This window comes from Prosopis cineraria, unplaced genomic scaffold (genome assembly GCF_029017545.1).
Source record: "Prosopis cineraria cultivar Desert tree isolate PC_DT_omini unplaced genomic scaffold, ASM2901754v1 PC12, whole genome shotgun sequence".
Taxonomy (NCBI): domain Eukaryota; kingdom Viridiplantae; phylum Streptophyta; class Magnoliopsida; order Fabales; family Fabaceae; genus Prosopis; species Prosopis cineraria.
This window is the reverse complement of record NW_026555343.1, coordinates 2,525,581-2,541,252: the sequence shown is the minus strand read 5'-3', so window position 1 is coordinate 2,541,252 and position 15,672 is coordinate 2,525,581. Positions and strand designations below refer to the sequence as shown.

The 15,672-nt window shown below is 33.2% G+C and overlaps 1 protein-coding gene across 1 annotated transcript; it reads left to right on the top strand.

Moving 5' to 3' along the window:
- The first annotated feature begins 3,716 nt into the window (after positions 1 to 3,716).
- LOC129287564 (probable proteasome inhibitor) lies at positions 3,717 to 7,939 on the top strand. Its single transcript, XM_054923768.1, has 9 exons — positions 3,717 to 4,163; positions 4,258 to 4,429; positions 4,521 to 4,667; positions 5,518 to 5,607; positions 6,630 to 6,707; positions 6,804 to 6,838; positions 6,948 to 7,011; positions 7,105 to 7,182; positions 7,662 to 7,939. Exons 1-9 carry the CDS (start codon positions 3,989 to 3,991, stop codon positions 7,732 to 7,734), a joined length of 912 nt encoding a protein of 303 aa, XP_054779743.1. The 5' UTR covers positions 3,717 to 3,988; the 3' UTR covers positions 7,735 to 7,939.
- Positions 7,940 to 15,672: the final 7,733 nt, after the last annotated feature.

Here is a 15,672-nt window from a genome sequence, read left to right as displayed (position 1 = left end):
TGATTGTCCAGCAATTGGCTATTAAAGTTTTTTTTAGTAGTAAATTAAATACAATCCTTGTGTCTGTATCAAAAAATAAACAAACTCTCCTTGTACAAAAAAAAAAATTGCTTAAAAAAAAGGATGGACCTTCTGGTACATTTATATATTTTTGGTGAAATTCGGGCACATTTATCTGAAGGAAACATTAGTTCTTTTGTAATTTAAAATAAATTATATTAAACTTAATAAGATAAAAAAAAACTCTTACTCAATCACTTGCTTTTGAAAGTTTTTTCATCCACACCAAATAAAATAATGTAAATATTTTTATTTTTTAAAAAGATCTATAGTAATATATTTAAGTATATACTCCTTCAGTTTAAAAATATAAGACATTTTTTATCGAATTTCATCCCTTAATAAAGTAGTTAACTACTTTCTAACTAATCTTATTTTTTTATATTTATTCTTATTAAATACCCTACAATAAATATAAAGTCATTATCAATAGGGGCTCTTTTGAAAAAAAATAATAATTACAGCTTAAAAGATTAAAAATGTTATACATTTTTAAACATCTAACTCTTTAAAAGATGCCTTACATTTATAACAGAGGAAGTAATTTTTTAACTCAAAATGAACTAAAACTTAAAGAATTAATTAATATTTAATATATTATATATTTTTACACAATATATTATTTTTGTTCCGGTATTTTGGCCCAAACTCAATTGGATGTGACATAATTTTTTGTATTTTATTTGAGCTAGTCCAAATTATTGGTTTTAACCACAGTAGTTTCTTTAAAGTTTTTAAGGAAAAACATTTGATTTAGATTATTTAAATTTGATTTTATTTTCAATTTGAAGCAAGAGCTAGAAGTTTCACATCTTAATAAGATCGAAATGACATTGACAAAGAATTAGTTTGTTTAAAACCCACACACCATATGTGAGCTGGCTCTGGAATCAAATACTAATAAGGTAAACTAACAAGGTCTCTCTTGTGACAGATAATCATTAATAACCAAATCCAATCACAACCCCATCTTCCAGAGAAACCATCTGACACAAATACATATATTGCCAATCAAATCGAACCCTGTGGCGGGCTCCTGGTAACGAGGTATTTGTCCACAACACGGCACAAAACAAGTAAACAACTTTACACGCAGCTATATATGTATATTTGTATATTATTTTCTTCCTCATCTGTCTGCTGTTTTCCTCTTCATGAGTATTGGACTTGCATCTTGTCTTTGTTTCCAAGGACACGAGCTTATATTCTAGTACTTGCATATTGTAGGGTCATGTGCCTTCTGGAGAGACATGTATGATCCTAGATTCCCTTATGAATCATAAAAGGAACACTGTTTTTTATGAACAAGGTTTCCTCTTTCCTGGATGCTTCCCATATGTTTTTAGAATATGGCTATGGCCCTCCCAACCACAGGCAATACTCTGAAATCCTATACGTTGTCTCTAACAATCTGATTACATCTGCATTTCCTTTTGATTTTGTTCTCCAGGTTTTCTTATTCTTCTACTTACCTAAATTCAATACTCATATCATTGTTTCTTTGTTTTTAATTTTTGTTGTTGCTTCTGTTGTTGTTGTTGCAGGGATCAAGTTCAATGGCCTGTTAGCTAGGCTCGATTTATTTAAAAGACAAGATTATTTAACGACTTTAATCACACCAGATTTCCTGGATTTCTCAGTAGAAGCATGAATGTGGATAATTATGCGCGTTGTTTGTTTCTGTGTTTTATTGTGTTTCCAAGTAGATCACCAAATCAAAGTCAAGTTACCTCCAAGAACATATAACATTCTAGTGACAAGGATCGAAACAAAGATACCGTTCTGTTTCCTTGCCTAGGTTTCTATGTATTGATGAATCCCTGTAAAGACAATAAAACGGTCAATAAGAATCACACTTTACATGATTTAATCCATAACATTCTGGAACGATGTCCAGAATTAAGCTATCATAGCTGGGCTCTCTCATAAATCTTTCAATCAATTCTTTCTTCCATCGAGATGGAGTAAACAATAAAATCTCATGTCTCTCTCACTGATAGCATTCATCATTGTTTTTTCACATTGAGAGAACAAAAAGCGTAATCTGAGTCGCTGAAATTAGACTCTTTTGTTGTAAAATGTAAATTAAGCAACTACTAATCTCTTTCATCAGTGCCTAAGTTGATTAATATACTTATATAATAATGGAACCAGCTTGCATTCGCCAACTCTAAAAGCTGCATGCATGTAAACAACCATGTGATACACTTGCTCCCCTTGGTTGTTTCTTATCAGTTGTATTTCTGATATTTTAGCACTTCCACGTGCACCTTCCTTAATTCCTCCTATTTCTCACCCGACAATTCTACATTAACAAATTGCAACTACCTACAAGCGACTTATAAATTCACCCTTTTAAGAAATAAATCCAAAACGGTCGGAAATTTCCTTCAAGCTTCACGTTTTTAGGATCTCCATGCATAGTGCTGGTGCTTTTATAAGTATGTGCGTGTGTGTGTTTATGTATGTACACAGATAGCCAACCCAAAACCAATCTAAATAGAATCTGCGAAAAATATAATGGTGAAGCTTCTTGTGATTTTTGTGGTGGGAATTATTGTTGTGGATCTAGCTATGGCTAGTGATAAACATGAAGCCATGGTTGTTGAACGGTGCTCATCATCGACATCATCATTCTCAACTCCTCGCCCACAGAAGTAGAAGCAGTACAGATAAGGAAACTACGTCCATCAATGGCGCCTGTGAGTGAAAAGAAATGGCGATCAGAGATTCATGAGGAGAGGACTGATAATTATAACTCTGTTCAACAGAAGAAGCATTCTCAGCACTCGATTGATAAGTCAATAACTGGAGGAGGAGTCATTCTTGGAGGGCTTGCCACCACCTTCCTGGTCGCTGTGTTCTGCTATATCAGAGCCACTGCAAGACACCATAAGAATGGAGATTCTCCTTCTTCACCTTAAGTCTTTTCTTGTTTTATCATTGCTTCTCCTTTATACTTATACTCAACATTCGTTGATTGTAGAGATCGTTGGTGAACACATATTTGATGATTCGCGGGTGAAAGTGAGCAGCTTTGACCAATTTTACTTTACAAATGTTTGGTAAAATTAATAATCTAATTATTTATGAGATTTTCTTAATATCTCACTTTTTCTTGTCCAAGAACAAGAAGGGCCAATACGTTCGTGGAGAAATGAGTCATTGTATTGTTATAATTTTTTTAACTATATACCTATTTTATTTACTAGTCCAATATGTTCTTGAAAAAATGATCTATTAAAATTTCAATTGATAATTAAAACATTTATAATGATATTTAGAGAAAATATAAAGCATAATTAAAAAAATATAAATCTCTTTAAAAGATTAAAGTTTCAATCAATTTTTTTAAAAGAATTATAAAATAGTATGGTTGAATAGCCACTCTTATATTTACCCTTCTTTCTCTCTTTTAAGGTAATATTTTCTCTCAGTAGGTTTTGGTGTTGAACGCTTGGGATCTGGTACAATTTTAACTTGAGCTTAAATTATTTATGAATAATATATTTATTCAATTATTTTCTTCATCATCAATCAATTACAGTACGGAGGGGTACAAAGTTTCTATAAATAATAATAATAATAACAACAACAATAATAACAGTAATGCCTCTAGATTAGAGAGGGATGAAAAAAAAGACGATAAAATAAAATGAAAAAAAAAATAAAAAACTGAAAGAATTGCTATCAGGGTTTCTCTTCAGCGTAAAGCGCAGTAGCTTTCTCTAAATCGGGCGATCGTGCTGTTTCTATATGTTTAGTGTTCCGCAAAGAACGGAGAAAATTTGATTACTTTCTTACTACCCAAGATACGCCGGAGAGGCTGCTATTTCTTTCAGCTAGGCTGAACTCGGAAGACTCTGCAACCGCGACCCTTGAATTCTTAGTTCTTCGTCCTCCTCTCTTCTACTCGTAATAAACGACGATGGCTAGCGACAAGTCGGTGATGGCGGTGATTAGGGCCGCGAGGCCAACATTTCGGAATAATTACGACAAAATCGCGTTTTCCGTTCACGCTTCCTTCCTCGCCTCTGGTTATGTCCTCACTGCCACAGGTCCTCAGGCGGTTTCTGACTCCGCCCTTTCCAACCCCTCTACTGGTATTCACTTCTCTCGAGTGTTTTCTCTCTCTCTTTTTGCCCCTCAAAATTCAATTTTCCTTTCACCTTTTCTGAATCTTGTAACTTTGTGTAGATGAGGTGTCTGTTGATCACTGGAATGAACTGGACGATGAGTACGCATTTGTCTACGCGAACCCTGATAAGGGTTCGAAGAAAGTTTTGGTCAAGTGCCTTGTGATGAATGATAAAGTACTCGTTGATGCTTTGTCTGATGGATCTTCTGAGCCTGTGCATCTTGAGATTGAGTAAGGGATCTGTTTTTGTGGTTTCAAAGGCCAACTTCGAACTGCTGTTGAGAAATTTAACGGTTCTGGGGACTGTGTTTTCTTATTTCAGTGTTGGGGACTATACTGGAGACAACGGAAGCAGCAATTATTCGGACCAGTTCAAAAATTTGGATAAGTTAGTGAAGAGCCTGGATAAGGAAGTTTTCTCTAAACTGGAGGGCTCCTCTAAACCAAGCTCATCAAGTAATCCCGGGAGGTAGTAAATCTCTTTTTGCAATATGAATGTTTTAACCTGTGCTGAAATTTGACGAATTGAAGTCTCACCAGCCTAGATTAGTTAGTATTTGCATTTTGCATCTGAGATAGTAAAAGCTTGGACTTGTCAAAATTGGGTTGCTATTGAAGGATATTTGGTTTTATTGTGCTCTATTAATTTATATGGGTGAATGACTTTTGCTAGTGCTAGTTGTGCTCTAGAGAGATGAGTAAGTGCCAACTTGAGGGAGTATTTTAAGGGTTTTATTGTTATTTTGAAGTTTATTGTGTTTTCTACTCTTTCTACTCATATGGTCCGGTGCATGTGAAACTTGACCCTTATTTCATAAAGGACTTGATAAATGAACTGTTTAGGCAAATATAATTTACAACATACCAATGTCAGAGCAGCTTAGCTGTATGAATGTCTGAGTTAAGATTAAGCATCCAAGCTCAAGGCTTAGGTTAACACTCAGCACATAGATAATTATACAGTTTTTTCCTAATAATAGTAAAAATTAAAGGCAAAGGCTGAGTTGTTGTCTCCAAGTTAAATAATCATCAAGAAAGTTGGAATCGCATAAGCACCCTTACATTTGCAACTGTTTTACTGGTACATTCTCCAGCCACCTAGACCCCCAAGGAAAAAGAACACTGAAGTCCCACCCGTATATATGCCTGTATGTGCGGCCATTTGTACATGCTTGAATAATAAAGAGAAAATTGGCTGCTATACTTGTTTTGAATTTTTGGGTCTTTGATTTGAACCTTTGCTAATATTTGAAGTTCATTGCCCCGTGAATGAGATCTGGTATCCTCGTTGTAAAATTGTTGCATTTCTCTTTTCACAGCTCAGAAGCAGGTGATAGATCAAGGTCAGAAGTACATCAGCCTGATGCTAGATTTCACGATCCAGCTGGTCCTCCAATTCATCCTTCAGGGTAAGTGGCTGCGTTGCTATACTGATTTCAATTTTAATCAGTTTAACATCTGTTTAGAGTTTAGATGCTGCCAGTGGATTGAATTGCGACACTGTATTACACAGAACCTCTCTCTATGCCCTTTGTGCATTGCATATCCTGGAGGGAGGAGAAACTGTGAAAGCCTTGTATTCAAATAATACCCCCGAATCAGACCTTGCCTTCTGCTTTCCTTCTAAGATAGTAGTATTCTTAAAATGATCTGGCTAAGATGTATGTTATCTCCCACTCAATATGAAAGACGGATTTTTTTTGGGATAAAAAATATGGACTTATTAAATTTTAGTAGCCCAAAAGCGGTACTGTCAATGGCTAATACAAACTAATTGAGCCCACCTTGTATAAAGAGATACTGAGCATGTTTGGTTCACAATGAGACATTTAGGAATCAGAATGAGTGGAGTGGCTACTCATATAGTCATATTCCAATTCTTGTCTTGTCACGTATATTCCATTTGTCCTTGTGATTTTTACATGGAATAATATCATGAAATGACATCATAATTGTGACTAAGATTGGATAATTGCCTGATTCCTGGAATCGATATTGTCTTATAGCCAGTTCCTCTTGCTCAGTGTGTAGAATGGTTATTGGCATCTCCATGACTTGTTTTCCTACCGACCTAAGAGTAAAGGCACGTTTAGTATTGAGGCAGTCGGTCACAGGAATAGACTTGGGAACCGAATCACACTTGCATATTAAATGTTACATTAGTTAAGCTCTGACCTTTGAGAACACGTGAGCTTGGGCATCTTCTTCAAGTCTATCTTAGTCAATGCTCCTTTTATGCATGTATGCTTTGCGGCAGTTGGTTGCCTGTGTGCCATGCTTTCTTGATTATCAACTCTTCCTCTTCTAAATTTTTCCTTGGACATAATAATCATGTTCAACTCTCAAATTTTAATAAGAACTCTTTAATAAGTGACTCGTAATTTTCCATTGACTATTAGTTTTCATTTTTGTTATGCCGTTTCTTTTCTAGAGTTATATATCCTCCGATAAATCCTGATTGGGGAAGTGATTTGTACCCTGGGCCTGGTGCTGGAGTTTATCCCATGAGGTATATCTCTCTCTATATTATTTTCAGCCTCATCCAAAACCATTGGTCTATTCTGACAATTCTTTTTCCCCTGAAAATTCTCAACTGGTATAATAGGGGTGGTCCTGGCGGTGGTGGGAGTATGCTTGTAGGTATGTATGGGGCTATAAGCTATGTTGTATCAATATAGTTGCATGTAATTAGGTTCTGATTGTTATTTAGATAATCATAATTGTTTGTTTTGTATAAATGCGGAAGCAGGGCCTGATGACCCACGTTGGTTTGGAGGTATTGGTGGAGAGCCTGGTTTCCCAGGAGGACAACCGTAAGTCATGTCTTTTTTCCCTTTTCCAATATTGCTTTACCTCTAGCTTGGGGCATATTTCGTAGTTTGTGATGATTGTATCTATCTAAACAGGGGTGTTCCTCCGGGTGCTCGATTTGATCCATATGGCCCCCCTGGTGTTCCTGGTTTTGAACCCAACAGGTTTGCTAGGTATGGCAGAATGGATAAATTATAATTATATGTTAATGGATAAATTATAATTATATATTATATAACAGCAATGAAGTCGTCTGTTGTTTGACCCTTTACAAAGGGCTCTTGAGGAATACATTAGTTTTTCTTTATTTCTGTTTTCTGAAGGTGTTTCATTAATCTAGGATGTTGAAGGTTCAACAAGGGGTAGAGGATATTGGATTTCAAAAAAGAAAAACGAAGGGAAGGTGAAAGAAAAGGAAATAGCTCGAATTTGATCTTGAAAGTATTGATTTCAACCATTGTATAGAAGATTAAAGGCTATTTTATGTTTGAACTAGTTAGTACCTCTAAGATATCACTTTCTTTTGGGATGATCTAGTTATGTATTGCTGCTGATTATACACAAGTTGTGTTGGTACATTTTAATCTGGTTATTAGTATAATGCTGATAAGTCATCATACTAATATGCTTTTTCTTTTTTTCCCCAATGCAGGAATCCTCGGAGGCCTGGGCAGGACACTCATCCAGACCTACAACATTTTCGGAGAGATTCAGATTTCATTTAATGCTGTGTGTGTCAGACGCTAATATCTTTGCTATGAAAACCCCTCTCCCCTCCCCTTCTCTTTGGAGAATCATTGGAGGGGCTTAAAGCAGTTATTATAATTAGCTAAGTGATAAGTTTTGTTGCCAGAAGTTTGTTGTTTTCACCTTTTCTGTAGCACTATGCCAAATCAATTATAAATGAATATGATATATCTTCATGTAAAATTTGCGCATATATTCCGAACAATCATTGTTTTTATTTATTTATTTATTTCTTCTTCTTCTTTTTTGCGTAAATTGAATTCACCCAACAATTTCTACTTTTGTACTGTCTTTCATCCCTTAGGCTAGCCTGAAAATATGCTAAAAGCTGTCTTCAAAAGAAAATTTTTGATATTGCTTGGTTGATCCTCTACCGATTCCTCCGTTTGGAACATGAAATCCATACTTCGATGTTCGTTGCATTTTAGGCGAGCTATTGTAATATTATTCCAAATGATTCTTTTCATTGTGTTTGGATAAGGGAAAAAATCAATTTTCCCCCTCCAAGATTAATTTTTTCAACAAATTGTTCAAACAGTCAAAAATAAGACAAAAATTAATTCTCACATGTCACGTGCGTTTTCCTATAAGCTGATAGAATCAGTTTTTATCAAAAGTTAATCAAAAAATGTTGAAAAAAATTATAAATAAAGCACAAAATTTAATAAAAATAAAATTAAATTTTTTTCTCTTCTCTCTGTTTTTTTTCCTTAATAAAATTCAAATTTTATATCCTTAAAAAATTAATTTTTTATATTTAAGAATTAAATTATATAATAATTTATATAATTAAAATTGATTCTGATTAAATTATTCAAATATTTTCAATTCTGTTAAAATTAATTTTAAAAAAATAATATCCAAACAGATTGCGTCATAATATAATCAATTATAATTAAAATCTATCACTTAATCAATTATTTTCATAATCTATTATACCCAACTGAAATCTAAAAGAACTCTTTGACATTCTTCAAACGTGATTATGAATCTCGTTGGTCAATCAATTAATATCAATATAAAATTATTGTTTATTTAAATTTTATATAATGAATAAAATATATATCTAACTCATAACTTAATTTTTTTTATAAAAAGATCAATAATAATATTATAAGTAATAAAACGGTCTAAAGAACAATGAAACATGGAAAGAGAAGGACCATGAAAAATATTAAACTCAAACCGTGCTGAATAGACAAGGTGGTGGACGTCTTGTACTAAAGATTGGAACATGTAATGTTCTGATGATAGTCCATGGAAGAGTTTCTTGCGAAAACGTTGGAGGAAGATGCAACTTGATGAGCCACCATTTTACTGTATTTTGGCAATTATTGTTGAATAAAATGAAACATTATAGCATTAAAATTGGGAAGAATATGTCTTATAGTCTCACTTGTGGCTCATTTATGGTGATCGAGGGAAAAAAAGTTAAAATGAGAGAAAATCGAGCACAACTAGAGTAAAGTAGGCCAAGAATATATAGCAGGCTCGAACATCCTCTACTTTCCGCAGATAAGCTTACAGAAATCACAAACTGTTCGTAGGTGTGAATGTGAAGAAACCACCCCCATCTGTGGCTAAAGGGTCCAGAGCAAGTTTGAATTCTCTGTGTAAAATCGTTTGCGGCTATGGATAACGTGAGCCATGACTGTCTGCGATCGAGAGATGAAGGAAGTCTTCGCTCATCCGCGGATGAAGGTTGTGGGCGAGAGGGAGTGTTCATTTCACAATCGTCCACGGTACAAGATTGTGAAGGCCACGACCATTCCCAGTTGATGACAGAAACACGTGGTAGAACTATATTAAAACACTGAAGCAAAATTAGGGCAAGTTAAAGAAGAGGATGCGTGATCTAGAGTGAGATTCTCAGAGGAGCTGAGGGAAACACTTAAAAAAAGGAGAGCTAGGGTTCTTAAAGAGAGATCTAATCGCTCATTTGAGCAATAGACAGCTGGAGATGGAGTGAGAGCACCATTATTCTGATTTAGGAGTTGCTTTTATACTTCCTTTTCTCTACTTTTCATCTGATTTCGCCTTTGTTGCTGGGATTTGTTGATTTTATTATGATTATGTGTTTCTAAATCCTGTGTCAGGGTAAGGTTTGCCTGACCGGGATCAACCTACCATTTACTCACTTTGCTTTTGATTCCTGCTGTTTGTGAAAGACTCGTTTTTATGCTTTCGAACCCATTCTCATTGCTTTTATTATGAAATGTTTAGCTGGTCACCTTACTTTCTATTTATAGATTCGTTTGATGTACCAAGAAGAGAAGAGTGGATTTAGACTTGAGAGAATAAACATAAATAATTGAATTTAGATAATCTAATAGCAGCTTTGATCGTAGCTTAATGGGTTTTATTAGAGGTTTCGGGGTCTAGCGAGAGCTAATTCTTTAATCAGGCACACCATAACTTATCAAGAGATAGTTAAGATAATTTAGTAGCATTTGTCAATTAGATTGCTTTGAAATCTCATTTGGGCAAGAGTAGGAGAGTTCCTAGCGTTAGTTGATTAATTGGATCATTGTTTTAATTATTGTATTTATTTATCTCTATTTTAATTAATATGCTTTAATTAATTCTCTTTTATAATCAATAATTGTCTTGTCAAAATAGCAAAGATCACTGCTTTCCCTTGGTTATGGTTCCTGAAATATTTTGAAGTTTTATTACTATGTCAATCTCATGCACTTGTGGGATCGATCACAAGCTTGTTGAGAGAGGATGTTATGGAGATAAGCTTGATCCATGTTCAAGTAGCTCGAATACAAAGCAAATTGAAGCATTGGGTTCTATACTGAACAAATGTCTCCATTTGATACCGTGTACTCAAAATTGCTATAGAACAAAGTTGAGTAAAATGTAATTCCATTAATCTTATATCTCCTCATTATAACATTCCAAACCAAAGGACTTGATATTCCAACACCACTATTTAAAAAGTAAGAAGAGGAAGCCGAGTGAGGAAGAGAACATTGTGGTTAGTCTAATAAGACCATAGACAAACATTTAACAGATAAAAACAAGTTTGTTGAAACTCTCTTATCACCTCTGCAAGACACAATATAATTCCTTTATGAAAAGATAGATTCCTTTTCCTCCAAATCAGATTAAGTAAAATAATTATACCTTTTATATGTAGGTTTAAACCATCATTATGCAGCTGCAAAAAAGTAGAGGTAATCCACCTAAACAAACCAACTTCTTCAAAGAAGGAAGATTGAATGGTTAAAGCTCCAAACCAAATGGATTTCACATAACTACAACCACCAAAAAGATGAGATACAGATTCAAAGTATAAGTAACCAAAAAAACACTGATATTGCACCTTGGGTGATGATATTGGAGAACATCTCCAAGAGGAAGGGTTGAGTGAATCAATTTCCAAATAAACAAGAGTTGTTTTTTAGGCAAATGAATCTTTCAAAGGATCTTCCTAAAGGATTTACTGGCTCTGTTTGACATTGACCTTGAGATTTGAAGAAAGCCACTTTTAACAAAATAAGAACCATAACATCTAAAAAATTTCCCATGATTTATTAATCTAATGAAGAATAATTATGTAAATTTAAATATAATTGAGTTTGAGGATAATTAGAGCCAGTTATTGGGTTTGGCTTTAGCTTTTGGAATGAGTTTGAAAATGAATTAGATCATTTGAGCTCAAATTGTAGCAAAAAATTGGATTTTTAGCTCACTATATGTCACGCTACAACATAATTTTCAAAACTATTTTAAAAAACACAAAAACAATTCAAACTAGAGGTAGACACCAAAAAACAGAGAGGGTGCGACAAAGAAAGTATTTTATTTGCTAGGATATCAACTTTTAGGCATTTTAGAGGTGACTAATCAATTATACCTTCCTTATTCTTTCTTCTTCTCTCTACGCATTTTGAAAGTAAGATTTCAGGTTGGGAGATAAAGATTTTTAGATTTAAGACTATGGGTCCAAACCCATTAATTTAAATAAGACTAATGGGAGTTTTTTAAATATTTTACACATATTTTAAATTTTTTTTTACAAGATTGTAATTTTGGGTCATCCATTTTGGACAAACCCTAAACCTCTAAAGTATGATTTTGGATTGTTAGGTGTTATATTAGTGATTATTTAAATTTATGAAAGCTAAATGGAGTTAGTAAACTTAATGATTATGTTTAAGTATAAGAAATTAAAATTTTGAGTGATTAAAGTATTGATTTATAAAAGTGGGAAAAGCGTTTATGATGATATTAATGATGATTAGTATCATCAATTGTAGATTAATCATCGTATACACTATTCAAGTTTTGGTATAACTTGTGAAGTATTTTTATTGAAGGTTAAACTTTTGACCTCTCAAAAGTTTGATATAACTAGGAGAAATTTAATTTGTGCATTTATTTGTTAATTAGTTATAGCCATTTATAATTAAATTAAAGATATGAGTATGTTTTTAAATATATGAAAGAATGCAAATTATGGCATAGAGTTAATATTTAATGGTTTTGTTGTGAAAAAAAATTTGATTGTATGAAATGATTTTTTATGCTTTGTTTAAGCATGATTTGAAGAAATCATAGATTTGAAAAGTGATGAAATTGTGAAGGGATATAGAAGAGTATGAGAATTATGAATATGATATGTGCGTATCATGTAAAGAACTTGATGAATAATGGCATATATTATGTGTTAGCCATGATTTCATTGCACGATCATATGAAATGGGGGTTTTGTCTATAGGGAGAGGAGTAGAAATTGGAAATCCATATGATAGGACCGCCATTTAGAGCTTGATAGCTTGCCTTTTTATTTTATTGTCCCACTTATTCATCAAGGGATTCGAACCTAACTAGTTTTCATCATGTCATGAGAAAACTATATTAAAGGTACGACACCCATGATTGTTAGTATTGGGAGAAACCGTGACTTATAAGTGAATGTAGTAGCCTTTGGTCAAGCAGCTCTTTACAAGTAGAAGGCTTGGGTAATCCAATGATGATGACAAATATTACTAAATAGCCATCGATTTCATATTGAATGTATTAGGAGGATATAGGATTGACATTGATTATGCATATCATCATATGGCCACATGATTGTTATTTTTGTGGTTTTACACATTTTATAAAGGTCACATGGTTGTTAGTGTTGTGAACCTTGCATGCTAAATAATGTAATATCATATGGTTGTTAGTTTTATGACTATATGAATTGAATAGTTTAATATGTGAATATGTTTTATTTGAATATGTCATTTGCATATCTATGATTAATTGACATGCATTTGTATAGGCTAAATTAACCTTAGTTACTGAGTGATTGTACACACCCCTATATCCTCAATATTATAGGTACTAGCTCATCAGAATAGGACCAAGGAAAACAGTTAGAGGCTTAGGATTTTTATCCTAGATTTATAGGCCTCGTTTATTTAAGAGTTTATGTGTATAATTTTCTTAATAATGCCAACTAGGAGATTGCGTGCTTTTGCTTACTTGTATTATTTGATTCTTGATCGAAGTTGTATATTTTAGGCTCTAAGTTGTATGTGAATTAAATATGAAATCTAAATAAGGCAAAAATACTTGTGCAGGTAAGGAGTGAGTATATTTATGAATAATGGTAATTTAGATGTGAGATTACATGATTGAGACTCCCCCTGTTATTTTTAAAATTAAGAGGTTGAGCGTTAAAATTGTGTTGTACATGTTATTGAAATGTTGTGGTGTGTTACATAGGTCTTGTTAAGGATATTGAGTGTGGTCTAGGGATGGTTGTGAACTTATAGCACTTAGTTGTGATTTTGGATACCTTAGTTATATTTTGAAAGCATAAATAAGTAAGTTTGCATTTTGTTGTCCAACTTTTGATTAATAAATGATTAGAATGTAAAACTAACATCATTAGTTAGAGTTTGGAGAAAGCTTTATGTAGACACCAGATCACCTCAATTAGATATCGAAAGGAAAAATGAGGCGCGTTGAAAGTTTGGCTAGCAAATCCATGTTGTCATGGGTTTTGCATGTTATGCTGTGGCATAATGTGCCAGAATCACTATTTTTGTTCTTTTGACTCTAATGTAATGTTATCTTACCTTGTATGATATTCATAATTTTGTATACATCTTGTGCTCTAATTTTAGTTTATGAAATGATTTTTTTTAGCGTGTTAAGTTTTGAAAACTTCGAATCTCATTTATATAAATTTTACAAACTTGATAATTTACTTAGGTTAGTCCTGTAATTATCTCAATTTTAAAGTTAATTATTAATTAGTAAGGAAGATCTTACAAGAACCATATAAATTGCCTTTCCAAATTAATATATAAGAATAAAGTCAATTTAATTCTTTGAATAGCTTGAGCATCACTGGTGCTATAAATCTTATAGAGAAGCCTTTTGTTCTAGCATTTAGAAGACTAGATAGTTAAGGAATGAATCACAATATCTTTAACTCACTTAATTTAGGGATGCTGAGCTAAAACCCCATTAATAGGCTTTCACCAAACTTATGATTAAGAGGAATGTTTGTACTAGAAGCAACTTGTTAAGACAATTGGTTGATAATGATGTCTTTGGATTCTAAAATAACCTTCAAAAACCAAGATGCATTGTATGGATTTTTAAGGTTGCATTTTTTTGGATAAGTCAAAATATTTAAGCTTCAAAGTGTTTCCTAATATAGAACCTGCTTTAGCAGACATAATCTATCATATTTGCTTAGCAAATAAAGCCATGTTCATCTCAGAAGTTGATCTAATGCCAAAGCCTCCTTAATCTAAAGGAGTAAAAAGCAAGTTCTTTTTTGGAAGATGAACTGTTTTCCTTTCAAGACTAAAACCCCAAAAGAAATGTGTATGCATTTATTGAGCAGCAAGGATTTCTTAGCAACTTGAGGCAAGAGAGCAAATAGATATTAATTAAAAGTATATGTCACGGATTTAATTGAAGTGACCTTGAAAGCTTGAGAGAGAAATTTGGCTTTTCATAAAGTAATTCTTCTATCAATTGATTCCAGAATTTGTCCATAAAGGATATTTATCATCCCAGTGTCCTCCCATGTCCTAAGGTATTTGCCTAGTGAATCGAAAATAGAAAAACCAAGTGTATTAGAGATGTAAGCCCCCAAGTCAGGTGTAATATTTAGACTAAGAACCAGAAAAGATTTATTTTTATTGACTTTCAAGCCATACCATTTCCTGAAAGTGAATAGGATACCCTTGATTCCTAAATTCTGGAAGTAGAGTACTCAAAGAATAGTATAGAATCGTTTGCACAAAGGAAATGAGTAATGTGGTAAGAATCCTTGCAAACTTTAATCCCTCTAAGTGAGCTAAATTCTTGTTTTTGAAGGATTCAGTTGAAAAGGATATTGGTTGCTAGAATGTATAAAAAAGTGAAAACCCTTTCCCCCTATTCTGATACCGTTAAAGGGGGATATTGATGGCATATCCCTACCATTAAAGAGAAGTTGAAACTAAATAGTAGTGATACAATTCACGATTAAGTTAACAAGATTTTTTGAAAAGTTTATCTTCAAAAGAACAGCTTTAATAAATGATAAGGAAATTTTATCAAAAGCCTTGGTGAAGTCCAATTTTAAAGCTTTTCCTATGTTTAACCTTAGCAATATGAATATGATGCATCAAATTAGCAGCCAAAAGGACATTATCAGTGATCAATCTACCCTTCACATAAGTAGAATAAAAAGGAGTGATAAGCTTAGGGAAAATAGGTTTGATTCTATTGCTTATCACTTTTGAGAGAATTTTATACATCACATTATAAAGACTAATTGGTCTTAAATCTCTAATACTAGGAAGACTTGTATGCATTCTGATGAGAGTAATGTAGGTCTTATTTAAAATTGAAAGTATACGCTTAGAGTGCCAAAAAAAGTGAACCATCTAGAAGACATCACCTTTAAT